We start from the raw sequence: 27,765 nt of genomic DNA on the forward strand, positions 1-27,765 counted from the left end.
ACTCCCCAATTCTGGTACGGGCGGCGAGATGATGATGATGATGATGCTCTCTGGATGCTCACTGGCATCGGCGTTCAAAGCGACGCAGCTGAGACAATAAAAACTGTCGGGGTGACGATAAAATGGCTTGTGCGGCGCGGATGTCTTCTTGCACCGGTTTATTTTAGCATGCATTTCGCAGCGGTTTTGTCTAAAAAATGTGGGTACCCACGGAACAGGAAAAATATGGCGTAGGTAAGTTTTTTTTTTTTTTCATATGCAATCACGATATTTTTGGTCGACAAACATCAAAGCAATCGCGTGCCAGATGTTGTAAAAAATAAAAAGAAATAATTTTTAAAAAATGATAAAACCATTTAGTACTGGCCAGTGCGTTTTAATGAACGATAAACAATAGATCGTAATTATTATTCACTGTCTGGCATGGATCGGAAGGCATTCGGCAACGTTTTATTATCTGGTATCTCTCTGTCTTTATATATATATATGTGTGTGTGTGTGTGTGTGTGTGTGTGTATATATATATAGAGAGAGAGAGGGAGAGAATTTATTTATTTATTTATGTATATATATATTCTCCGTGCGTGTTATGGGGACCGCACACAGCTGATTTGTGGACGTTCCTCCTCCTGAAGCCGTAGGAATAACTTAAGAGAACGTGAGGTGCGTGCACGTGTGATCCTGCACCCCAAATTCCGCAGGAAAGGGGCAGAAGGACCACGAATCACATGCGGCTGGTTTTAGCGGACGATATTAGCGAGTGTCCCCAGACGGCTGATGGGGACTGGAAGCCGGAGCGACAAGGTCCTGCGACAAGACGAAGGACGAACTGGGGACAGGGTCGTGGGAACCCAAAGAACCCACGTGTTCGCATGTTTAGCACATGATGGAAAAGTGCTGAACTCCACCACATAGTGATGCATGAACATCATCAAAATCGTGGGAGGTGGTGTCCTTCATGTGGCTTGTTTATCTGCTCGATGCATTTTGGGATGTGTGCTCGAGTGGGAAAGTTCTGGGTGTTACTTTTGCAAAAACCTACCTGGAGACATGCTTCGATGGTACACAAAATAAAAAATCTAAACATTAGGTATCTTGAAAGCTTTATTTATTTACTCCTGTTTTGCAGTTACATTTGCTCTTATATTTATTGAGTGAAGTGAAGTAATTGACATTGTGATACACTGCAGCACAGCACATGGTGACACAACGAAATGTGTCCTCTGCTTTTAACCATCACCCTTGGTGAGCAGTAAGCAGCCATGACAGGCGCCCGGGGAGCAGTGTTGGGACTGTACCTAGCTCAATGGGAACTTGGCTGATCGGGAACCAGAAACCTTCTGATTACAGGACCGCTTGCTTAACCGCTAGGCCACCTCTGCCACTTGTAGTTGTTTTCTTTTTATCAATATAAAGTTAACTACAAATATATTTCAGACAGATAATCTGCCCATCTTGCTGCTTTCCCGTCTGTGTAAATTAACAATTTGTCTCTCATTATGGGTCCTATTTAAATGAAACGTTTTATGATCACTGAGATATGTTGCCATGTGTCTCAGGCATATTTAAGACAATGGCATTTAATCATGTCTAAAAGCGTGTGACATCTGCTGTGCTGAAGGTGTTGGGCATCGACGTAACACGCAGGCTGGAAAATGCGTTAACAGCGATGAATGGAATCGCTCCTGTTGCTAACACAGTTATCGTGTTATACAGTAGTAAACGGAAATGATTGCTGATATATTTATAGGAGCGCCAATGCTGTTGTGCAAATGGTGGTGTAATCGTGTGGGGAAAGTTAACTGTTTGTCCATCTGTCACAACAAATATGCAAACTTGAAATTGACACCATTCATCAGTGAGACAAGGACATTAGACATAATTCTGTTCATAAAACCCTGAAATAATTATTTGCTTCACACCTTTTGTTCAACTGAAAATAAATAAGGCATGAAGGAAAATAATTAAAAAAAGGAAAACGGAAAGCAAGCATCAGATTCATGATTATTGCAGCTATGGGTATTATGGGATGTTGGTGCCTCCTTTGGTGAATTGTGTGAGACCCTGTTACTCAGCAGCTTGCACACGGTCCGAACAAGAATAAGATGCTGATTCAGCATGGCTGCACGTGGGGGGATGTCACTTCATTTCATGCTGTTTGTGTTTCAGTGCTGGCAAATTTTCGAGGACTGGTCCAACATGGCCTTCCTCTGGAGATTGGCGACACCGTGCAAATTCTGGAAAAACATGAAGGTAGGATAAAGTGTAATGACTGAAGTGTCAGAAAATCTAAAAATAGAAACCGATTTTCTCTGATTTGCATGCCCTGGCTGCTGAGGGAAGTTTTTATTTTGCACTCATATAGATGTAATTGTAACATATACTTAACCGCACAGAGTGATACAGAGTCATTGTATAAAAGTAATTTTGGTCTTGATGAGATCAGAGGCAGCTTACGAGGGAAGGAACAGGGAGGATACTGCCATACTTTTAATTAGATGAGTGTAGGAAGGAATTGGGTTTTGCATTTCTGTGTCTTTAAGAAAAAAACATTGCAATTTTTTCCCTCTTTTTGTTCTGCTTTTTTTCTGTGTGCTGTGAAATTATCATTTTTAAGTAAAATGTAAGTAAAAATGCTTTGTTCTCTTTCTGTAGGGTGGTACAGAGGATTCATTGCCAAGAATCCAAATATAAAGGTAAAGTAATGTAATAAGAAAAGAAAATCAGGCTAAAACAGCTCAGACCATTGAGTTGCAGCTTTAAAGATTTTTTTCAAGTTCCGCTTTTGCTTGCTGGAAACTTGGCAGGCTGAGATGAGGCTCTAGCACTGAAACATTCATATATCTGTTTAAGTGAGAAGAAGTGCAGGATTAAGCTGCATCTGTCATCTTGTTTATTGGCTCAAATGTTGGACAAAGACAGCATCCTCAACGGCGTGTCCCAGAAATGATCACAGCAGCACACAGCTCCTTCTTTCCCTGCATTTTAGCACACCCCATGCATCTTTTTCGGATGGGACTTGATGGTGTGGGTTCCGTTGTAGGAACGTTATTTAACATCATTTACTCAGATATTTACAATTCATTCGAACATTCACTATTCATGTTTTTTTCCTTAGGGAATTTTCCCGTGCAATTATATCCATTTGAAAAATGCACACGTCAAGAACAAAGGGTAAGAACTATATTTGTGCCGTGAGTTTTGTTAATTCATTCGGGGTTGAAGCATAATACGAAGGTGCTGTGTATTAAGTGTAATTGTTACTGGGTGTATATGCATGTTAATGTGCCCATTAAAACATACATGTTAATCAGTTCTAAGCATTGGGTGTGTTAGCGCATCTGTAATCTGATGGTAGCAACATCTGCACAGAAACCATTTTCCCTTAAGCCTCTATGGAGGCTTCAGTAAAAGACTTGTATAAATGTGTAAATCGACTAAATTATTCGGATACATTTGTGAAATAAATACATGCTGTAATCATATATTTTCTGTAAGAGAACATTGGGGGAAAATTGTAATGTAAAGTGTAACGCATGAAAAACATGCAGCCTCTCTACTAAATTATATAAAAATCATGTAATTCACTAGCATTGGCACATGCCCATCTTAAGATAAATTAAAATCTTTTGTTGAGACACGTCTTTTTTTTTTTTTTTTTTTGGTAATGTGTTTAATGTTTCACCTGTATTTTGTCACCCACAGGCAGTTTGAAACTGTCATCCCAATTGAAGACTCTGTCATCACAGAGATGACAGTGACCTTGAGAGACTGGGGAACGATGTGGAAGCAGCTTTTTGTGGTGGGTGTACTGTCAGCCATCTGACTGTCATCTCAGGCTGTCGAGAGTTTAGTCATCACTAAAATGTACAGAATGTCCAAAAGAGCAAGATTTCTATGATTTGTGACATTTTAGCGTTCTTAAAAGGATACTATAGTCTCTAATACTATAGTTTCTATAGTCTAATAACTCTAATACTATAGTTACTATAGTCTCTAATACTATAGTTTCTCTAAGACAGTGAGGCAAAGGCAGCCAGCTGGTATAATGTTATAATTATTATTATTATGATTGTGATGATGATTATTGATTTTTTAATGTTGGTTTTGCTGTTAACGTCTGGTTGTGAGAGGTTGATACTCACTGTGTTAAGACGAAAGCCTGACACCAGCATCTCTCCCTGCACAGCGAAATGAAGGCGATCTTTTTCATAGGCTGTGGCACGTGATGAACGAAATTCTCGATCTGCGGCAGCAGGTCCTGGTCGGCCATCTGACCAATGACTGCATGAACAACATCAAACAGCATATCACAGCACGCCTTGACTGGGGCAATGAGTGAGTTCAGAGTCTTTATGAGTGTTCTCAGTTTCTACAAGTTTTTCATGTTCTTCCATTATATATTTCATATATATTTCAAATAAATAATTGAAATGTCCTCACATGTGAATGCTGTTCTCACATTATAATGAGAATGAGAGAAATTTAATTAGATTTAAAAAAAAGAATTCATATTGAAATGTTCTGTGTTCTAAGAAACTTTCCTAATTCCGTCCAAAAGGCAGCTGGGCTTGGACCTTGTGCCCAGAAAGGAATTCAACCTGGTGGATCCAGACAAGATCAGCGTTACAGAACTCTACCAGCTGGTGGGTCGCTTACTCATGAGTCACCTTTTTTCTATGAGTACCACTGCATTGCATTGTTGCCATGGCGACTGACGCTAGGCACTGCTGTTTCATACAGACGTCATAGGAGCACTTCATGCTCTCCGGTTAAGCAGAACACACACATGCACGGATAGAGGAACTTGCCTAATTTCATGGCACAAACATTTGGAAATTACAGTAATTAAGGGCGTTGGTGTGAGGAAATACAGCTAATTAACGTTATCATGGAGACATCTGCATGGCTGGAGATGCTTGTTTGGAATTAAGCCTTCCCAATTCTGCCACATTTATTGCTGTTGTTACAAAATGTTGTTGAAAGGTTGTTGGTTTGGCTGTGGCTGTGGTTCTTAATAATTATTATTACATAAAAGGGAAAAAACATTTGTTACAATTGTGGATACAGGGAATGAAGTTTTTTTTTCCTTTTGCTCTAGATGGAACAGAGGCATCGAAAGAAAGAGATTCCCGTTCAGGCAAGCATGCACCACTTGTTTGTTCAGGTGAAGAGCCTGATGAACGCAAACCTAGGCGAGGAAATGGAAGTGTTTTTTTTCATCTACGACTGCAGAGAAAACCGCCCAATCAGGTGCATTCTCTTTATAGATAACTTACCGGTGCCCGGTTGAGACCTTGCGGCTGGTCACTCACAATCCATTGTGTGTTTCAGTGAGAGGTTTCTGGTGCGATTAAACAAACAGGGAGTTCCGCATTCACTGGAGAAGATGGAGTCCCAGTGCACACTTTTCATTGTAAGTGACCCAATGACGCCTGCTGTGGAATTCTCAGGAATCCTCTTGTACTGCAGAATCACAGGAAGATCTAAAGTATGGGGCAGCATAGTTCATTATGTGCATAGATTGGTCCAGTTGTTACCATAAATCATGTTTTCTCTATGCGGAGAAATAAATAATTTTTCCAAATATTACATATTATATCCTGTGCGACTGTTTAACGATAGGAATCTGACGTTCCATGTAAAATCTCTAGTGTTGAATAAAACATCTGTTTTTCTTCAAGGATTTGGGCAGTAATGATCTGCGAAAAGATGTTTTTGTTGTAGCTCATTTGATTAGAATAGGTAAGAGCTGTTGGATGTGTAATTGTCTGGAACATTCCAGTTGCTGTATTTTGTGTATGTCAGTAGCTGTTATCCCACTAAATGTTGTTTATTCAATTTTAATTTGACATATTTGTCAGTGCATATGCATGCCATTTTTATGGATGTGATGCCAGTATCTGACTTTTTACGTTGTATGTCCATTGCACGCACCTACATTACTCAGTTGTGTTTACTTGTACTGTGGCTAACTTTCCAGTGTATTCATTCTACTTCTCATTTATGGACTGTTGAGATGCATAGTTTTTACGTGTAAGTGGCACAAGCCGTGGGCATGATGCCAAACAGACTCTATAAGTGTTAAGCGTAACCTTTATAGACGGATGCCATAGTCACACTGATGACCAGTGATGTTTCACAGTGTATGTGGACAGACCCTGAATTTTTTTGTTTTTTTTGTAGGACGTATGGTGGCCGGAGAAAAGAAAAATGTCTGTAACACACAGTACAGACGGCCGTATGGCTGTGCAGTCATTAGCATTGCTGACCTTCTGACTGCAGAATCCAAGGATGACCACCTTCTCAAGGTTTACTCGTAAGGTTTATTCCCTACTTCTTCAAATTATACTACACTACAGACTATTATATTGTCTCTGTCAGAATAACTGGTAAATGTGTTCAAATTGTATTATTTGTTCCTTAATTCCAGTTTTTGTCTTTTGATAGATGCAATGCAGAAAGTGAATGGTGCCAAATTCATGACAACATCATCCGGAAAATCAGTTCCAGATACAGCCCTGTTGGCTCTAATACTGGTATTTTTCTGATATATGTTTATTGCCGCGAAGAAAAAAACAAGTGCATGCAGAATGTGATGGAATGTACAGAAATAACCATCAGTTTTTTCTGCTCTTGTCTCAAGGACTGGCTGTCACTCTCCAGCTGCTCCATGGAGATTTAGAACAAATTCACAAGGACTGTATGCACCTGTTCACGCACAGTATCTCCATCACAAAAAGACTTGGCTTTTCTGAGATCATCATGCCAGGTAAAATCATGAATTCAGGGGAAATAAAGGAGGAGGTGAGAATGAAGGAACTTTAAATAGAAAAAGAAGTTAAATGGAGTAACCTGGTGTCATGGTTCCGAAGAATAATTTAAAGAACATTTTTTATGTGTTGCAGTACAATTATTATAGTAATTAGTAGACATATATTATACACATGTATGTGAACAGGTTTCCTTCGATTGGAGGCTATAAAACAGACTTAAGTCATTCTGAAATCAGGTGTGGTACAAGGTCTGAGCATGAAAGATGATTTCTTGCATCCTTTGGCAGGTGAAACAAGGAATGATCTGTACATAACTTTGGAAAGGGGAGAATTTGAGAAAGGTGGGAAGAGTGTGGCTCGTAATGTGGAGATTAGTGTACACTTGGTTGAAGCTGATGGAGAGATCCCCAAGGTAGTGTATTCATGGCACTTTAACAACTATCATTGTCATGCATGAAGGTTTGTGATGCGAAAGGCATTTGTAACACCATGTTTAAATAAATAAATAACTGTGTAGGTTTTTTTTGCACAGAATCTCATCTTTGCTGGCACTGGAGACCTGGGTGTTGATCAGCACCAGTCTTTTGTACTGTACCACAGTAACAGCCCCCGCTGGGCGGAACAAATCAAATTGCCTATTCCTGTTGACATATTTAGAGGACTGCATCTTCGCTTCGAGTTCCGACACTGCTCCAGTAAGATACCACATATGGCCTCATTTCTTCTGTCATCAAGGCTACCAAGGTCCTCAGTGATTCTATAGCTATGATCCACAGTATAAGATATCATGTGCTTTAGTCTGCCCATAGAAAATCCAAGCGTCATAGTTATTCAGGGAATCTGAGCCTAAGGAAAATGTACATGTATAATTACACCAGACAAATGTTGTTGCTTTTGGCTGGTTGTCATGCATAACTAATTGGGGAGACCCCTGTCGTTCTGTTACAGCACATGTTGTTTTCCAAAATGCTCCGTGAAAACCCACGGTAGTGCTGTGCTGCCCTAACGAATCGCCATGATGTGATAGTGTGATCTGTGCCAGCTTCTTCCTAACCCAAAATATTACACTGTTCTTAACAAATCTGCAAAAGCAATGAATATGAATTGTTAATTTAGGGTTATTTGTCAGGGGCTGACTCCGGGGGGGGCACCCTGATATTATTATTGGTTTATTACTAAGATAATACTTTTGCCAAAAGTCACAAGACACACAAGACTTAAACTGATACTAGTCGTGTTATTTTATTGGCACTAGAAGGACAAGCTTTTGCTCCATTATTAGAAAAAATTATTGAATTTTTGAAAAGGAGTAAGCATATTTATAAGTGTAATTAGCAGACTCCCTTACCCAGAGCAACTTACAATCAGTATTTATCATGTATATTTACTGTTATTGTTGTTTCCTACGGTACAGTAGACAGAAAAAACACAGCATACGCTTATATCAGAATGGCTTAACTAACCTAACATGTCTGTAATCTCTAGCCAAGGAGAAAGGGGAGAAGAAGCTCTTCGGTTTCTCTTTCATTCCTCTGATGCAGGATGGTGGTTGTACACTGCCCGACGGGATGCATGAACTCATTGTCCATAAGGTAATATATGTGCAACCGGGTCCCTGTTTGTTCTCTGTGTTGCAGACACAAGTTTGTTGAATGAGTACAACTGTCGTGTCATTCTCCTCTGACAGTGTGAAGAGACTGCCAACCTCCAGGACACTCTCCGATACCTCAAGCTGCCTTTCTCGAAAGCAAACCTGTCTGGGAACAACCAGGCCGCAAGAAGTACAAAGGAATCCTTCTGGATCACGTCTTTCTTATGCTCCACAAAACTGACGCAAAACGGTGAGATGGGTAATGTGGCTGGGTTGAGGAATGACAAATATTCACTCTTTACGTGTAACTGAGGTGTCTCATTTTATTCTGATTACAGCCCAGTTCAAGATTGCTGTGTGTCTAAATATGCATGCAAATATAAAAATTAATAATTAATAAGACATATGTTATACTTTAGCAAATAAGGACATAAGTTCATTTAGACAAATGATGTGTTCATATGCTGCATCGCACCCCCTGCAACGTCAGAGGCATCAAAGACGCTATGGCAGCTGCATCCATACTGGAGATCACAGCTTGTCACCCAAACACCTGCCACTACTGACCTTGAAGTACAGATTAATGACATACATACCAGAGCGCCACCGACTTTTTACAGTACTGTCTGTACTTTTATCTCTCGACAGTACTCCTGCACCGAACACTGCACTAGATATTTTTTACTTTACTCCCCAAATTGTCTGAGCGTTTTATAAATAGCAGCGTTTTTACGTACTTTATTTTAGGCGATATGCTGAATCTGCTAAACTGGAGGACCCACCCAGAGAAGATCAGTGACAGCTTGTCTAAGCTGAAGGACCTCGATGGCACAGAGGTTGTTAAGGTTGGTATTTATTTAAACACAAATAAATATGCTTTCTGTATTTTGGGACAATGTGGCCATTTCATGTAATGTGTTTTTTTATTTGTGTGTGATTATTGTCACATTCTCCAATACAGTTCCTGCAGGACACCTTGGATGCTCTGTTTGGCATTATGGACCAGAGTTCACAGAGAAATGGATTGAAAGTTTTTGACGACTTGGTAAGTGTTATTAGATCAGCAAATATGAAATGAATGCCAGATTGATTCAGTGATGAACTTTAAAATGGCAAGGCACAAACTGTCTCCCTGCAAATACTGTCTACTGACAACTGAGAGCTACAGCCAGCAAGCCTTTTTTCCCTCTCATAGTCTGTTGCCATGACTACTGGAGCCTGAAAAAAATGAAGGTGTTGCCATAATGTCACTGGGGAAAATCATACGCAAACAAAACAGACAGATTTCGAGCTACTGTCCGTAACATGGATTTTTTTTCCCATCCAGGTCCACGTAATAAATTTGCTGCATGACACAAAATTCCACCATTTTAAGCTTGTAATGGACAACTACATCGAGAATCACTTTGCAGGAGCTCTTTCATACAGGTACCTTTCCCCAGAAGATTAGATTAGTTCTTAACATTGACCTGCTGCTGAACTGCATTTGTTTTGTGCGTCACCTTGTGCATCACATGTTTTATTACTTTTGACTTTGATGAACTGTCACTGTTTTGTCACCTTATATGTTAGGTTAGGATTAAATGAAGTTACCTAATGGCATACCATAAAGCTCCTTTGAGCAGTAAATCATCTGTTTGTGTGTGTATGCAGTGAGTAGGGATGGGTAAGGGTGGGTGGACTGATGGAAGGTGAACCTTGGCTAAGTTATTTGTGTCACAGAATGTAAAGTATATGTGGGTGAATATTCCTTATTTTCTCACCCACTCTTCATATGAAATACTCTCCATTCCATGCTGTGTTCCATTTCAGAATTTGACTGTAACCATATTTTAATAAGACATATCATGTTTTTTTCCCCTGACCTCTTAGTTAAACCTAGCTTGCCTGTCATTGTTTCTTGTTGTTGGGGTGATGAATGAGATGCGGTCGAAGGTGAGATGTTATACCAGGCCATAACTTACCAATCCATTCCATTACATCTTCCTATCTTCTGTCTATGTTATTTCTGTGTTCCTTACAAATACTGTTTGTTTACTTTTCCCTTTGGTGTGGGGTCAAGGGATCTCATCAAGTTCATGAAGTGGTACGTAAGCCGCATAATAGATGCGGAGCATCATGAGCAAATTCAGCAGGTGCTGAAGGTGAGTAATGTTTCACATCTGTCCATAGTCTCATCACAGAGCTTGGGAGGTCAGCAGGTTTGTCCTAGGTCCATATCCAATAGATTTTGAATCATGATACTCCAGCAATAGGATGTCACTCTAAAAGGGTGGTGTCACTGGTGCAAAAAAACAGTCATGGAAACACAATTAGGTCTAAGTAGGATGTTCCAGAGCATCGAGACAAAATGTATCTTGTACCAAGCTTTGTCATGGCCCTTTTATTACATCATATGGCAAGACTGTTAATGTCATCAAAAAATCTGTAAGAACCCTTAGATCTGTGCATTGCAATTTCTATTTATTTATCAGAAATAAAGCATACACAGAATAGGATCCTGTGATAGCATGTGGATCTTTTGAATTCAGAAATATGTAAGCCTACTGGCATGTTTTTCACTTGGGTTCACGTTTATCTAGAAATAAAAGGTTATGGACATTTATTCATGGAAAACTCTTTAAAATTAATGCAAATGAGATTCCAATGATTGCTGTATCTCCTGCTGTTTCACTGTAGATTAAAATATAAGTTATATGATGGTTTTCATTTTTCTCCTAGGCATCAGAGTATGTTTTTAAGTATATCGTTCAGTCACGGCAGCTTTATGCTGTAGCGACATGTGGCCAGAGTGAAGAGGAGTTTCGCTGCTCCATCTATGAGCTCTTCAAGTCTGTCCACCTCTTCCTTTCACATGAGAGCAAGGGTGTCAATCCCATCACACATACACAGGTAAATACACTTAGTCCATATACATGCATTTACACACAAATTGATTTATAATGGCAGTCATATTTTACATGACGAACATTAGCGAACATTCATCACATTTCTACATATATACACTTCTTCATGGAAAGATGGGATTGGAAATGCATAATGGTGGAATATGAAAGCTTTTTGAATTTTGTTGATAAAATACAACATAATGTACATTTAATGTAAAGAGGTCAGGCATATAAAGCATTAGTAGACAGTACTTTTTTACTTGCTCCCTGTATTGCTCTATTTTTTAATCAGTATTTCTGCCATATATTAAATTATGTTTATTGTCAAATTGGCACATTGAAAAATAACACATTTGCAACTGCCAAACAATATTCACACAGAGAGACACGACAGTGTGAAGTAATAATTTAAAGGAATAATTCAGCCATTTTCAACATTAAAAGTATAGCTATCATAATTAAAGAAAAAAAATGCATCTTCTGGAATTGCAGTATTGCAGGCAGATATAGTTACCTAAGGTGTAAGTCGCATGGAGTAATGCACATAATTCAGTATGTCAGAATTCTGTTTATATAATAAACAGGTAGAAAGGACATTGTGTATGTTCAGCTCACCTTTCAGAACCAGCATGTCACAGTATTGATGCCAATGATTTGCACCACTTAATTGGACCCTTATGTGTGTCTGACCTTTCAGGCTGTGTTCCTGAGGTCATTCCCCACCGTGTGTTGTGAGCTGCTGAAAATCTTCACAGTGGAGGAAGTGGCAGTCCTGGCTCGTGACACCATAGGCAGCCTTCCCAACATGGCTCACACTGACTGCCCTCTGCAGACTGTCAAACTGCAGTGCATTGCCAAGACAGTGGAGAGCCCACTGTACACCAACACAGGTACAATGAAGGATTAATGCAATATATCACATTGACAATGTTGAAGAATATATATATACACACATACACATATACATATATACACACGTGGACAAAATTGTTGGTACCCTTCAGTCAATGAAAGAAAAACTCAAAATGGTCACAAAAATAACTTATCTGACAAAAGTAATAATAAATAAACATTTCATGACATTTAACTAATAAAAGTTAGACATTGCTTTTCAACCATTCTTCAACAGAATTATTAAAAAAAAAAAACTCACGAAACATGCCTGGACAAAAATGATGGTACCCCTAGAAAAGACTGAAAATAATGTGACCAAAGGGACATGTTAATCCAAGGTGTGTCCATCACAGGTGTCTACAATTTTGTAATCTGTCAGTGGACCTATATACAGGGAGTGCAGAATTATTAGGCAAGTTGTATTTTTGAGGAATAATTTTATTATTGAACAACAACCATGTTCTCAATGAACCCAAAAATATCTCATTAATATCAAAGCTGAATGTTTTTGGAAGTAGTTTTTAGTTTGTTTTTATTTTTAGCTATTTTAGGGGGATATCTGTGTGTGCAGATGACTATTACTGTGCATAATGATTAGGCAACTTAACAAAAAACAAATATATACCCATTTCAATTATTTATTTTTACCAGTGAAACCAATATAACATCTCCACATTCACAAATATACATTTCTGACATTCAAAAACAAAACAAAAACAAATCAGCGACCAATATAGCCACCTTTCTTTGCAAGGACACTCAAAAGCCTGCCATCCATGGATTCTGTCAGTGTTTTGATCTCTTCACCATCAACATTGCGTGCAGCAGCAACCACAGCCTCCCAGACACTGTTCAGAGAGGTGTACTGTTTTCCCTCCTTGTAAATCTCACATTTGATGATGGACCACAGGTTCTCAATGGGGTTCAGATCAGGTGAACAAGGAGGCCATGTCATTAGTTTTTCTTCTTTTATACCCTTTCTTGCCAGCCACGCTGTGGAGTACTTGGACGCGTGTGATGGAGCATTGTCCTGCATGAAAATCATGTTTTTCTTGAAGGATGCAGACTTCTTCCTGTACCACTGCTTGAAGAAGGTGTCTTCCAGGACTGGGAGTTCAGCTTGACTCCATCCTCAACCCGAAAAGGCCCCACAAGCTCATCTTTGATGATACCAGCCCAAACCAGTACTCCACCTCCACCTTGCTGGCGTCTGAGTCGGACTGGAGCTCTCTGCCCTTTACCAATCCAGCCACAGGCCCATCCATCTGGCCAATCAAGACTCACTCTCATTTCATCAGTCCATAAAACCTTAGAAAAATCAGTCTTGAGATATTTCTTGGCCCAGTCTTGACGTTTCAACTTGTGTGTCTTGTTCAGTGGTGGTCGTCTTTCAGCCTTTCTTACCTTGGCCATGTCTCTGAGTATTGCACACCTTGTGCTTTTGGGCACTCCAGTGATGTTGCAGCTCTGAAATATGGCCAAACTGGTGGCAAGTGGCATCTTGGCAGCTGCACGCTTGACTTTTCTCAGTTCATGGGCAGTTATTTTGCGCCTTGGTTTTTCCACACGCTTCTTGCGACCCTGTTGACTATTTTGAATGAAACGCTTGATTGTTCGATGATCACGCTTCAGAAGCCTTGCAATTTTAAGAGTGCTGCATCCCTCTGCAAGATATCTCACTATTTTTTACTTTTCTGAGCCTGTCAAGTCCTTCTTTTGACCCATTTTGCCAAAGGAAAGGAAGTTGCCTAATAATTATGCACACCTGATATAGGGTGTTGATGTCATTAGACCACACCCCTTCTCATTACAGAGATGCACATCACTTAATATGCTTAAATGGTAGTAGGCTTTCGAGCCTATACAGCTTGGAGTAAGACAACATGCATGAAGAGGATGATGTGGACAAAATACTCATTTGCCTAATAATTCTGCACTCCCTGTATAGGGCTGCAGGTAGTCACTGTGTTGTTTGATGACATGGTGTGTACCACACTCAACATGGACCAGAGGAAGCGAAGGAAAGAGTTGTCTCAGGAGATTAGAAAGAAAATTATAGACAAGCATGTCAAAGGTAAAGGCTATAAGACCACCTCGAAGCAGCTTGATGTTCCTGTGACTACAGTTGCACATACTATTCAGAAATTTAAGATCCATGGGACTGTAGCCAACCTCTTTGGACGTGGCTGCAGGAGGAAAATTGATGACAAATCAAAGAGACGGATAATACGAATGGTAACAAAAGAGCCCAGAAAACTTCTAAAGAGATCCAAGGTGAACTTCAAGCTCAAGGAACATCAGTGTCAGATCGCACCATCCATCATTGTTTGAGCCAAAGTGGACTTCATGGGAGACGACCAAGGAGGACACTATTGTTGAAAACAAATAATAAAAAAGCCAGACTGGAATTTGCCAAACTACATGTGGACAAGCCACAAAAATATCCTATGGACAGATGAGACAAAAATTTTACTTTTTGCCAAGGCACACCAGCTCTATGTTCACAGATTGAAAAATTAAGCATATCAAGAAAAGAACACCATCCCTTCTGTGAAACATGGAGGAGATTCTGTTATGTTCTGGGGCTTCTTTGCTGCATTTGGCACAGGGTGTCTTGAATCTGTGCAGGGTACAATGAAATCTCAAGACTATCAAGGGATTCTAGAGTGAAATGTGCTGGCCAGTGTCAGAAAGTTTGGTCTCAGTCGCAGGTTATGGGTCTTGCAACAGGACAATGACCCAAAACACACAGCTAAAACACCCAAGAATGGCTAAGAGGAAAACATTGGACTCTTCTAAAGTGGTCTTCTATGAGCCCTGACCTCAGTCCTATTGAGCATCTTTGGAAAGAGCTGAAACATGGCGTCTGTAAAAGGCACCCTTCAAACCTGAGACAACTGGAGCAGTTTGCTCATGAGGAGTGGGACCAAATACCTGCTGAGAAGTGCAAAAGTCTCATTGACCGTTACAGGAATTGTTTGATTGCAGTGATTGCCTCAAAAGGTTGTGCAACAAAATATTACCATCATTTTTGTCCAGGCCTGTTTCATGAGTTCATTTTTTTAAATAATTCTGTTGAAGCATGGTTGAAAATCAATGTCTGACTTTCATTGGTTAAATTTCATAGAATTTTTATTTATTATTACTTTTGTCAGATTAAAGTTATTTCTGTGACCATTGTGAGTTTTTCTTTCATTGACTGAAGGGTACCAACAATTTTGTCCACGTGTGTGTATATATATATGTGTGTGTGTGTGTGTGTGTGTGTGTGTGTGTGTGTGTGTACTGCATATGCATCATACACGAATGCATCAGAAGAACAGAGAAAAAAACAGAAGAAAAGCAGCCCCCAGACCGTACTCCAGTAGAGAGTACATTGTGGGAACCAAAAAGAAAACCTCAGCAACATAAGCACATACTACGCAATATATAAACAAACAGACAGCAAAGGTGTGGGGGTGTGGCGGGTGCATGTCTGTAGAGAGAGAGCCAAACTGCCACACCTTCCAGTGGAGATTCAGAAGGGACCTTGGTGCTGATTAGGGGAGCCAAATGATTTTTTGGGTGTCCGGGTGGAAAGCTGTCATTTCACAGCTCTCCTAAAGTCGAAACAGTGGTTGTGTTTTCACTGGTTTGTATGAGACTGCATGAGACTTTTGAACAGCACTGTATTTTTTGGCAGTGGTGAAAAGGTTTTGAGTGCCTTGTGTGAACAAATTGTTTGGATTTTAATGATTTGATACAACTGAATCCTGCATTAATGTGACTGGTTATTTTTTACTTTTCTTGCTTCAGAGTCCAGGTGTGTTCTGCTCCCAGTGGTTCTGCATCACCTCGAAGTGCACATGCAGGGACAAAGGGACTTAGGCATGTGTGCACACATCCTTACTAAAATGCTTTCCAACATCAATGTGGATGATATGGTAAGTCTATGCAATCAATGCAACTATTTTCATTATAAAACACCAAACAAAATGTTTACAAGTTGCAGAAACAAATATTAAGACAAAGTCTGTTAAAATAAAGACATTTTTCAAATTCATAATACAATTTAAATTATAATAGTATTTCTGCCCCCCCCCCCCCCCCCCCCCCCCCCCCCCCCCAATTAAGGAGCGTGTGGCTTCTGAAGAGGTGAATATGATCATGGAGAGTATATCAGGTGTACTGCTGAGAACTATACTTCAAGTCTCAAGCTACCCACAGACACCCAGGACTGCAATGCGGCTACAGTACCAAGATGTCACTGTAAGAGATTCTGAACCTTTCTCTAGGAAAAATACATTCTTCCATGATGATTGTCCAGAAACTGTTATGTGTTTTGGATTTTTTTTTTTTAAGGGTGAATTTGTGGCATGTTTACTGACACTCCTGCGGCAGCTGAACGATAAAGACTATCAGCAGCTACTGACAAGACTTCCCAGCAAAGATGAGCTTACGGTAAACTGTTTCTATTCTATCATGGAATTATTATTTTTTTTTATTAAAATCCTTTTTAAGAAATAGAACCCGTTTAGACCAGTTAGAGCATCATATGCATTTAAAATGTACTGCTAGATGGCTCATTTTTTTCTGTCCTTTTTACTTTGTGCCAAAGAATTTTCTCCTGCAGCTATTTACCATATTTCAAATACTCATCCGACCAGACATGTTTCCTAGAGACTGGACAGTCATGCGACTGGTCACCAACAAGTAAGCTTGTACTTTATTTCTAAATGTAAATAAATGTATATACTACATATAATGAATGACCTGTTTTATTAATTTACTTTTAGTGTGATTATCACTACACTGCTGTATCTCTCAGACACATTGAGGAAGAATTTCCTCAATGAACAGTTTGACTTCAAGGTAATAATAAAAAAAGGCAACCCAAACTCCTTCATCCGTAGCTGCCCTTTAATCAATCTGTGTATTCGCGGAGTCAGCCTTATATGATTAGTATTGATTCTGTCTCCTTAGGTGTGGGAGTCATATTTTTATCTCTCCATTGTTTTCATAAACCAACCATGCCTCCAGCTTGAAACATTCCCTCCGTCAAAGAGAAAAAAAGTGCTGGAGAAGTACGTTTTCTCCTCATTAAGAGTTTATAGCTTTTACATTTTCTTTGTTTCTCTTCAAAAGATGATGACATGATTGTGTTACATTATTTCCTTAGAACAAATTGTTTTACTAATGTGCTCATGTATATCATTTATGAAGATATGGGGACATGAGGGTGATGATTGGATGTGAGATCTTCAGCATATGGCAAAGTTTAGGTAAGAAAACACATTGCAAATATTTATTATATTTAAGGTTATGTAACATTGTCTTTATCAATTGCCAGAAATCAAACATGCCTCCTACAATTCACATTAGGTCACCAAGCGAACTTAGCATTTCCTGTCAAGTCATCACTTGCCACCCAGGGTGCTTATTCAGGAGTGTAAATGTATAATTGTTATAGTTATCATACAGAAAACATTTATGACTTTCCAAATTTTTACCACAAAAATTGGGTAACACAATTGCCTATGAAGCAGAAGACTACAAAGTCACAGGTTCAAACCCCACTTTCTGCCATTGTGTCAGTGAGCAAGACACTTAACCCTGAGTGTCTCCAGGCGGACTGTAACGCATGATAGTCAGGTTTCTCCGGTTAAGAGTGTCTGATAAATGTGTCATCTTGCATCTGCAATCAACAGGAAAATGTAATACCGGTAGATTGTGCAAAATACAAGTTTGAGTGCTTCTTTTTGGGTGCTTTTTTATATCAATGTAGATGAGCACAAGCTGAATTTTATTCCTGGAATGATTGGGCCATTTCTGGAGGTGACACTTGTACCCCAGCCCGACCTGAGGAATGTGATGATACCTATCTTCCATGACATGCTGGAGTGTGAACAAAGGAGAAGTGGAAACTTTAAACAGGTGCAGTTCACATTAATGCATTGCTATGGACCCGCAAATGTCACTCAAGATAGATCACTAGAACACAAAGATGATGAATCAGACAAAAAATATTGACTATAGCTGCAAGCACAATGAACACATAAACATGGTTAATTTCAGAATCCTCAGGTAAAATGAATTGCCACTGGAAATATGCCAGACTACATCCTCAGATAGAATGTGAGCCCTTCTGGAAGTGTCTGTACATCTTGTCTTTAGTTCAGTATAGTTTAGTATAGAGACTTCAGTGACTTTGTGAACGCTTAACACTGTTATCCAGGTGGAGGCTAAGTTGATTGACAAGTTGGACAGTTTGATGTCAGATGGCAAAGGGGATGAGACATACAAGGAGCTCTTCAACAGCATGTGAGTTTGGAGCTGCTGTATTTTTTACCGCTGTTTATCTATCATGCATCCTACACTACTCCTACATGCTACTCTCTATTCCGCTATACTCCTACACTTCTTTTTTTTTTGTGTGACATACTTGGTTTATATACCATGTGTGTGTGTGTGTGTGTGTGTGTGTGTGTGTGTGTGTGTGTGTGTGTGTGTGTGTGTTTAATATATTTTGATAATCCAGAGATAAGTTGTTTTTCTCTGTGCATAATTTGTTACATAACAATTCCATCTGAATGAGTAGCTCTCATAGATCCTACAGCTGTGGTTCTTGTGCTCTGTTCAATGTATTTCCATGTGAATGTACAGTACTAAAAATTCTTTGTCCCATCAATGCTTCTGGGAAAAGAATCCCATTGTTTGGTCCATACCCAAGGTAAGAGATTGTGCCATCGTAGAATAACGACTTCATTAAATGTATTCATAAACACACAGTGAAAGAAATGTTATGTTGTAGTCTGCTGAAAAAGATTGAACGAGAGACCTGGAGGGAGAGTGGTGCCTCCTTAATAGCCACTGTTACCCGACTAATGGAGAGACTTCTCGATTACCGGTAGCGTAAACATATATTTATTTAAAATTATGCTGGAGGTACAAAAATATCCTTTGTAATGAACATCGTCTCACATAGAGACTGCATGAAGATTGGAGAGGCTGATGGAAAGAAAATGGGCTGCACAGCCAATCTCCTTGTGAGTATGGTGACTCTTCTGGCACTGTTCTTAACGTTATGCAAATTAGAATATAAATAATGTATGTTGTCTGGAGCGCCATGTAGGTGGAATTAATTGATATATATTGTTGTCCATCGATTTTTACCATGATGTACATTTTTGTAACCTCTTACATTTATACCACTTTTAACAGAACTTCTACAAAACAGAGCTTAACAAAGAAGAAATGTACATCCGCTACATCCATAAACTGTACGATCTGCATTTTAAAGCACAGAATTACACAGGTACAACAAAACAAATATGGAATTCCATATTTTTGCATCACCATTAATAATTAATAATATGTTATTTCAGTGAATAATATTAATGATCAGCTGAGGTATGGTGTTGCAATAGCTGTGCAGCTGATTCATTTTGCGCATCATTTTCTATGCATTGAGCATGAGGCAACAGGCATCTTCACAATTTACGTAAATAGATAAAATAAGAAACTGTTTGGTGGTCATTTGAATCTTGAACAGAAACTAACTACATGTTGTTGTTTAATTATTTCTGCCACCCAGAACTCAACCTGTAATGTGGTTTGTATCAACAGTGCTTAAGATGGGAGGAGCCTGATGATTGACAGATGATGACAGATTATGGATCAATGTCACATGCACAAATGTCATTAAAGACAGTGTTTCTTTCTTGTCTTTTTCATTCATTTATGTAAATCTGGACAATGCCTTTGACCTTACACTAGCAAAGCACTAGCACCAGTTTAAAAAAGGTTCCCTGTGATTTAGATATGGATATCAGATTTCATCAAATCTTGGGTAATCTGTGTGCTCTGATTCGTTCTTGTGCCTTTCTTCGACCACAGAAGCAGCATACACCCTCCTGCTGTATGACGAGCTGCTGGAGTGGACAGAGCGGCCCCTGAGAGAGTTCCTCACTTACCCCATGCAGAGTGAATGGCAGCGGAAGGAGTGCCTGCATCTCACCATCATTCACAACTTTGATAGGGGAAAAGTCAGTTTCTTCTTTTTGTGTGTCTTTACTCATCATTGTTGGTTTTGCTTTTGACATTTTTACAACACTTGTTGTTCCAGTGCTGGGAGAACTGCATCATACTTTGCCGGGAACTAGCAAATCAGTACGAAGCCTATTTTGACTACAGAAACCTGAGTAAAATGAGAGTGAGTGTTTTATATTAAATAAAATATACGGTATGTAATATACTGTGAGAACTGTAGCCTAATTGTCCAGTCCAACAACAAAATATTATGCATAAAGAAGACACTAAGAAATCAGTCCTGTGGGACAAATATGAAGTAAATATGTGTTAAAATATTTGTCTTATGTCTATTTTTGTAGATGATGGAGGCCTCTCTATATGAAAAAATAATTAACCAACAGCGACTAGAACCTGAATTCTTCAGGATTGGTTTCTATGGCAAGAAGTTTCCCTTCTTTTTGCGGGTAAACATTTGATTTACTTATTTTTTCAATCTATGAGCTTTTTTGAATTGTTGGTTTTGAATGAATAAAGAATGTACACAATGCTCATCTGATTAAATGATGCTCTGTCTCTTGCAATTTAAGTTGCCTCATTATAAACAGTAAAAAAAACAGGAGCAAGGATTCTTTGTATTCTTTGCAAGTTGGAGTACAGTAAAGTACAGTTTTACGAAGCGAGCTATACATCATGTGCAGCATTTCTCATGATGGTTTTCTCCTGTCTTCTCCACAGAATAAGGAATTTGTTTGCCGAGGAAATGACTATGAGCGTCTAGAGGCCTTCCAGCAACGGATGCTTTCTGAGTTCCCACATGCCATTGCCATGCAACACGCCAACATGCCAGACCAAACCATCCACCAGGCAGAGGCGCAGTGTATCCTTCAATGCAATTTATTTCAGCCAGTCACTAAGTAACTAAATCATGGTTAATATGCATGTTTTTAGGTCAAAGTGTTACATTTTTCTTTTGGCTTGACTCTTTGTGGTTCAGATCTGCAAATCTATACTGTGAGCCCTGTCCCAGATAGGCAGGATGTGCTGCAGAGGGACGGTGTGCCCAACAACATCAAAAGCTTCTACAAGGTCAACCACATCTGGAGGTTTCGCTATGATCGACCTTTTCATAAGGGCAGCAAAGACAAGGAGAACGAGTTCAAGGTTTCATGCTCACTCTTTTGACTTAATATAATTCTCAATTCAAGAAGCTCTTTAATATATTGTGATTATGTACCATTTAATCATTTTAAAGGATTAAAGAAAGATTTGTGTGATTAATAAATTGATCCTCACACTATGAATGTCTTTAGAGTTTGTGGGTGGAACGGACTACATTGACATTGGCCCAAAGTCTGCCAGGCATATCCCGCTGGTTTGAGGTAGAGAAGCGAGAACTGGTAAGAGGTGCTTTGATCCCATTTTCTAGTTAAATTTGTTGAGCAAATGCTGTTTGTTTATATTTTAAGAAGATGTTAGAATGCACAGATAATAGCCTGGACAAATTACTGAGCTGGACTCTTCAGTCATGCACAATAACATGGGCTTTATTGCAGGTTGAGATAAGCCCTCTGGAGAATGCGAGTGAAGTAATAGAAAACAAGAACCTGGAACTCAGAACACTGATTGCGCAGTGCCAGACTCGCCAGATGCAGAACATCAACCCACTCACTATGTGCCTGAATGGAGTCATAGACGCCGCTGTTAATGGAGGACTTGCTCGCTACCAAGAGGTACAGCTGATGCTCCTACTTTTCTTTAATATGTTTGTATGCAGTATGTTATTTACAGTGGAATCCTGTTAGCCGCAGTGTCCAGGAGAACAATGCTGTGGCCAGGGCTGGTGAATTAATCACACTTTTCTAACATGTGGTGTTGCCTAGCAACTGCATGCTTGTCATTGATCTTTGTGTAGACTGTACATTATTTGCACCATTGGATGGCTACACGTATACAGAACAGATCTGAGATCTGGCCTAGCAGTTAAGGAAGCGGCCCCCATAATCAGAAGGTTGCCGGTTCGAATCCCGATCCGCCGAGGTGCCACTAAGGTGCCACTGAGCCAAGCACCGTCCCCACACACTGCTCCCCGGGCGCCTGTCATGGCTGCCTCAGTGGCACCTTGGCAGCTCGGGATTTGAAATCGGCAACCTTCTGATAAGGAGTGTGTTTCAATATGGGTCAATGCCAATGGAACTTCATTTTATTAAATATGTAGCCATTTTTGATTTTATATATTCTAAATATACTTTTTACTTCAAGCTAAAATATGGAGTCCAAAGGAATATGATTGTTTCTGAATCTTTTATTTAATGAGGAGCTTCATGGTAAATCTGTACCCCCTGCTTGTCTCAATTTCGAGGGAGAAAAAGAGAAAGTAGCTGTCCACTCTGTGCAGCATCCATCTCCTTTTTTTTTAGCCATTACTAATCATAAAACACACATTGTTCTGATTTAACAGGCCTTCTTTGCAAAAGACTACATTGCAAACCACCCAGAAGATGGGGACAAGATCAATCGATTGAGAGACCTCATGTTTGAGCAGGTAAAAAAGTGTAAAAATTGTAGAAATAGTTTTAAGGTAGTATTTTATAGTACACTGACTATTATTAAAGCCTCAGCCTCAGATTAAGTAATGCTTTTTAAAAGGCACAGGGTTGGGGCAACATTGGATTTAAAAATATTGAAATATTGAACATTTTTTATTTAATTACTGTATATATAATACATCTGATGACATTGTATTTACCAGTGAAAATGCAATACAAAATGCTCATTAATAATATAATAAAAAAAATAATAATAATGCCCACCATTAAAAGACTCTCCTAACACATTAAATAATTGCATGGATTGTTATACCTGTCTTTCTTTTAGTAAGTAAAAAGCACCACTGATTCTTTTCTAGGCACACATCCTAGAGTTTGGGCTCACAGTGCATGAGAAATTTGTGCCACAGGATATGCGACCATTGCACAAAAAACTGGTGGATCAGTTTCATGTGATGAGAACAAGTTTAGGGTTACAGGTGATTACATGCTTATTTGAAATATACATTTTAAATGCTCATAATGCTCTTTGTATGTATACAAAATATTTAATGTTGGCTTTGGATTCAAGAGCCATTATTATATAATTAACAACTGTATAATAATATAATGTGCTAAAAAAGTTCATATTATCCATATTTACATCCATTTTGTCAAAATTCATCATGATGCTGGGGCTGTTTCATCAGCCACAGGAATTTCCGGCCCTTGTGCGTGCTAGTCCAATGCACTTCATGAGTGGAACCCCCCGTAACTGCAGTACCCCAGTGCCCAATGCCATCAGTCCAGACAGCACTCGGATGGTGATGAGACGCAGGTATATATCATTGTGAGATGCACATAGGCGCCCTGTGACCATGATTTTTGGGATAAACTTAAATTTCTTTGTCTCATCAGTCCCCTCAGTTACCCAGCAGTCAATCGTTATTCCTCATCCTCCCTTTCATCACAAGCCTCCAACGAAGTAAGCAACATCACAGGCCAGTCAGAAAGCTCAGATGAAGTATTCAACATGCAGGTAAGAAATTATTGTTGTTATTGGGGTGCTAGTAGCCTAGTGGGTAACACACTTGCCTACAAACCAAAAGACCACATAAGTCACAAGTTCAAATCTCACTTACTACCATTGTGTCCCTGAGCCAGACGCTTAACCCTGAGTGGCTCCAGGGGGACTGTCCCTGTAACTACTGATTGTAAGCTCTGGATAAGGGCATCTGATAAATGTAAAATGTAAATGTTTTTACTTCTACTACTACTAGTCCTAATTATAATACATATTTATTAATAGTCAATTTCCCAAGTCTCTTTTGACTATTTTTCATCTTTCTTCTTTCACCATAGCCAAGTCCATCTACCTCTAGCCTTAGTTCTAATCACTCCAGCTCAGCCCATGTTAATAGCTCTGCACCTTCTAGCAACAGAGGTGGGTAACAGTTACCTTTTACATTTAAATGTATGAATTCTCTGTATAATCATGATTATTACATACAGTGACTGGCTGTACATTACATAACTTCAGAGAGAAGCTTACGTTTGTAGTGTATGACTGTGTGTTGGGACATCTGTTGTTTCTTCTACACTCTCAGCATCTCCACTGCCATCAGACAAACACAAGCATTCCAGAGACAACCTCTGCCTTTCCCCAAGAGACAGACTCTGCAGCAGTATTTACCCCATCCCAGTTGACACTCCTATAGTAAGTTTTATATGACCGTGTTTTTTTCATTGATTTGGTGCTGTGAATATGAACTGGAGACCTTCTTGCAGCTTCCTTTTCACCAGCACCTGTGCTATATACTGAGCATATACTGTGTCCTCTCTACTCTAAGACTGTGTTCAGTTGTAATCTGCTCTTAGATATATACATGATTCTAAAGCTTTGTTTATTGTATTATTTCTCAGAGAGTGATACCACTACAAATTCCTGAAAGTGTATTACCACAGAGTGAGCAGAATGTTCCTTCACTCGAAAAAGGTAAGGACTAGTTTAAAGTGCAAATACATATAATGACAAAATGCTTCATTTATGCATTTGTGAACATCCCATAAAAGATACACTCACTATCACAGTAACACACTGAAGTTTGTGCCATACTCTATCAAAATGTCTGCAACCACTCCAATGACAAGATCACACCGTGATCAGTTATACATATGAATAATAAAGTTGTAATTATAGCTAAAGTCTTGTATTGGCCTATAGCAGACATTGTGACTGACATGGTTAAGCAGCAGGAAGCATATTTAATACAAATCTTTTATTTTAAAATGTGTAATATGCATGTCTGTTTCTTCCAGGAATAAGAACACTGAGTATAAACATGAAACCTCTGTCCCCCATACCATCAGCTAGGTCTCCTCAAAAGGTATGACATATTATGTGGGAACTGGAGCTACGTCTATTAGTTCAGTCTGGGATGCTGTAAGAAATAACAACAGCAGCATGATCCTTGATGACCACATTACCTGCATTTAAGGATATATGGGGATATTTTCTAAGGGTTATATAAAATCTGCTGCATTGGATGTGTTCAGGAATGTCAGATTCACTAATTCACCAGTCAGAATTCTTTCATTAAAGGGCTGACAATGGTTTGGTAATGTCTGTAACAGAGACCACAGTTACTGACGGCTCCATAAACAAGTTTTTTTTATGAGAACAGATACCAAAAGGGAGGAGGCAGGAGACAGGATCTTACAGTGTTGCCAGATTGGGCAGTTTTGTGTTTGATATTGGGGCCCATTGGGCCATTTTTTTTACTGTTTTGGAAGATTTAGCTCTCTGTATTTTATATATTTGGTAATTTACAAATAAGATTATCTCTGTTTTCATTTTTTTTTTTTATACAGACTCCAATTCCCCCTCTGACTCCATCACCCATTGATGGACTGCCCACCGGTGGCCTGGTGTTAAATTCTCCCGTGCGCTCTGGCAGCTACAGCAGCGGTATCTCCTCCCTCAGCCGCTGCAGTGTGTCTGAAACATGCAGTGTGGAGCCTCCACCTGCGGACTCTCCAGTGCCTCCACCCGTTCCTGCCAGCCTTGAGGATCCCATGGTCCGACGTGGGAGTAAGACACCTCCCCCCTACAGTGTATATGAGCGTAATAACCCACGGCGTGCCACGCCTTTGCCTCACAGCCTTTCAGTCCCACCCAGTGCAGACTCTTCTGGCCTTCCTGCTAAACCACAGCTTAACCGCAGCATCAGACTTCACTCAGAACCACGGCAAAGGACGGTGCCCCGTAAGGTTTCACAGCTGTAATACCACTTCTTACCGGTGACCAGCATTAACATTGACTTATTCTAGTTCACAGTCTTGGCTACCTATTCTCCAGAATTAGTTTCTTTGAGCCTTCCAGAGATTTAACAGGTGTGGAGTTAAGCAACATTTTTACTGAAAGCCAGAAGATCAGGTGGGGACCATTTGAATAAAGGCTAGCAATTTTTTTTCAACCTTTGGTATTTTTGATAATTGTGACACTGATCATAAATTCTTCTAGCAGAAATTCTGCAGTAATATTTTTTGGCCTTAAATCCAAAATATATGTGGCAGCAAATAGCTGGTCAATTTGTTTTAAGATTGCTAAATGGTGCTATGTATTGTATATGTCTTAGTAACTTTTAGACATATTGGCCAACTTCATTGAAGCGTTGCACACACTACACATTTACTGAAGAAATCTGTTGCAGTATTTTTATATATTGACCAACCACAACCTGGATCACATGCATTAACTGTATAGTTTTTATTTTACTTGGTGGTTTGGGAGTCCCCTGTTGTTCCCTGGGTTCTGAAAATAACATTGAAAATACACCAGTTTTCTTAGGACTACAATCCTCAGTGGATCTAAACTGTATTTTTTGATTATCCAAAATCATTAAACCTCTGCACTTTTAATTTTTTGGTTAAAATTTGAAACAAATGTGGCTAAAATTGTGGTCTTCATTGTGCCATGTAATGAAACTATGTGACTTGTGCCAAAGACACATACAGGCTTTTATGTACTGAGAGTAGTTAGGGCTGCTATATTTATTGTGTGTAAACACTTGTTCTTAATGATGTGTTTTGCTGTAGAGCTTGGCCAAGCATAGAATCAGGCAGCATGAGGCATGTATGTACTGCACAAAGCAATACACAGTAAAATAGTTAAAACAGCTCTATTGCAGTTGGATTGTGCTCGAATGTGCCACTGAATATGCACCCAAGGCAGAGTTTCTCACAGGGAACGTCGGTTCCTCGACTAAATAGACGTCCTCAGCCTTAGACTAATGTAATTGTAAATCTAAAAATGTACATCTTGAGACAATAATGCTATATAACACCTAGGAAAGTGTATTCAAGTACATTTGCTGCCATGGGCTGTCTCATTCTTTTGTAAATACAGTATTGAAAGGTAGGTTGCTTTGCTACATCTACAATAAAAGGTAGAGTGTGAATTCCTAAGGGTTTTTACTCACATAAATTGTGCTACACGTTATGGTGATATATTATCACTATATAATTTCCTTCATCACTGTGGGTTGTAATGGACACTATGTGATTTGGAATTACACAGAAACATTGGACTGAAAGTATATAATCTGCGTCAGTGCATATGCAGTATTTAGACTGCCCTTCAGAAACAAACTTTCTCCATCCTTGTTTTTGTACAGTTTTTATATTTTATGGTTCTACTCAGATTGTAAAATTAAAAAAAAATTTCCAGATACTTCTAACACAAATGTACATACTGTGTTTTAACACGATGTGACTGATTTTGCTGAACTTGAATGTTGCTATAAAATGCAGTTTTCAGTGTTGTTTGTATTAAAAATTAAATAAAGGTCATGGGCATATAAGTGCACAATCACTTATTATCATGCAAAAATCCCATACTTTGACAGCTACTTTCCAATTTTTAGACCCATAAGAAAGATTCTTATAAGGATTGTGGAGATTGATTCAAGAATTGCACCTTGTTCTGGTAGTTGTTTTTATATTTTGTATGCCTTTGTCTTGTTAGCATGATTTTTTATCTCAACACACGTTTTCTCGCATTTAGAAATTGCGGTAATCAG

The 27,765-nt window shown here is 39.2% G+C and overlaps 1 protein-coding gene across 3 annotated transcripts; it reads left to right on the forward strand.

Moving 5' to 3' along the window:
• Positions 1 to 27,546, forward strand: dock4a (dedicator of cytokinesis 4a). Of its 3 annotated transcripts, XM_028957910.1 has the most exons (52): positions 1 to 234; positions 2,170 to 2,253; positions 2,656 to 2,696; positions 3,119 to 3,174; positions 3,706 to 3,802; positions 4,190 to 4,338; positions 4,562 to 4,646; positions 5,102 to 5,253; positions 5,335 to 5,416; positions 5,685 to 5,745; positions 6,187 to 6,319; positions 6,451 to 6,539; positions 6,647 to 6,772; positions 7,064 to 7,188; positions 7,309 to 7,471; positions 8,262 to 8,368; positions 8,464 to 8,617; positions 9,115 to 9,212; positions 9,329 to 9,412; positions 9,695 to 9,795; positions 10,430 to 10,511; positions 11,089 to 11,259; positions 11,953 to 12,145; positions 15,945 to 16,072; positions 16,263 to 16,397; positions 16,491 to 16,589; positions 16,747 to 16,841; positions 16,925 to 17,000; positions 17,112 to 17,212; positions 17,352 to 17,410; positions 17,914 to 18,062; positions 18,364 to 18,449; positions 18,832 to 18,858; positions 18,940 to 19,035; positions 19,114 to 19,174; positions 19,350 to 19,443; positions 20,025 to 20,173; positions 20,254 to 20,340; positions 20,519 to 20,623; positions 20,895 to 21,036; positions 21,154 to 21,320; positions 21,470 to 21,556; positions 21,713 to 21,889; positions 22,618 to 22,701; positions 23,065 to 23,184; positions 23,395 to 23,522; positions 23,603 to 23,723; positions 24,047 to 24,128; positions 24,292 to 24,401; positions 24,608 to 24,680; positions 25,004 to 25,071; positions 25,556 to 27,546. In XM_028957910.1, exons 1-52 carry the CDS (start codon positions 198 to 200, stop codon positions 25,967 to 25,969), a joined length of 5,790 nt encoding a protein of 1,929 aa, XP_028813743.1. In that variant the 5' UTR covers positions 1 to 197; the 3' UTR covers positions 25,970 to 27,546. The 3 variants fall into 3 exon arrangements, with proteins under 3 accessions (XP_028813743.1, XP_028813742.1, XP_028813744.1); XM_028957909.1 differs by having other exon boundaries at positions 16,263 to 16,589; XM_028957911.1 differs by lacking the exons at positions 1 to 234; positions 2,170 to 2,253; positions 2,656 to 2,696; ... (3 more) ...; positions 4,562 to 4,646; positions 5,685 to 5,745 and having other exon boundaries at positions 5,201 to 5,253.
• The last annotated feature ends 219 nt before the right edge of the window (positions 27,547 to 27,765 follow it).

The sequence above is a fragment of the Denticeps clupeoides genome, chromosome 17 (genome assembly GCF_900700375.1).
Source record: "Denticeps clupeoides chromosome 17, fDenClu1.1, whole genome shotgun sequence".
In the NCBI taxonomy this organism is placed as follows: Eukaryota; Metazoa; Chordata; class Actinopteri; order Clupeiformes; family Denticipitidae; genus Denticeps; species Denticeps clupeoides.

Bases quoted from the DNA above. Each gene is read 5' to 3' on its own strand.
- dock4a (XM_028957909.1), top strand. From the start codon at position 198: ATGTGGGTACCCACGGAACAGGAAAAATATGGCGTAG. The intron at 17,411-17,913 runs GTAAGAAAACAC...ATATCAATGTAG, and splicing joins CAGCATATGGCAAAGTTTAG to ATGAGCACAAGCTGAATTTT. The intron at 24,402-24,607 runs GTAAGTTTTATA...ATTATTTCTCAG, and splicing joins TCCCAGTTGACACTCCTATA to AGAGTGATACCACTACAAAT.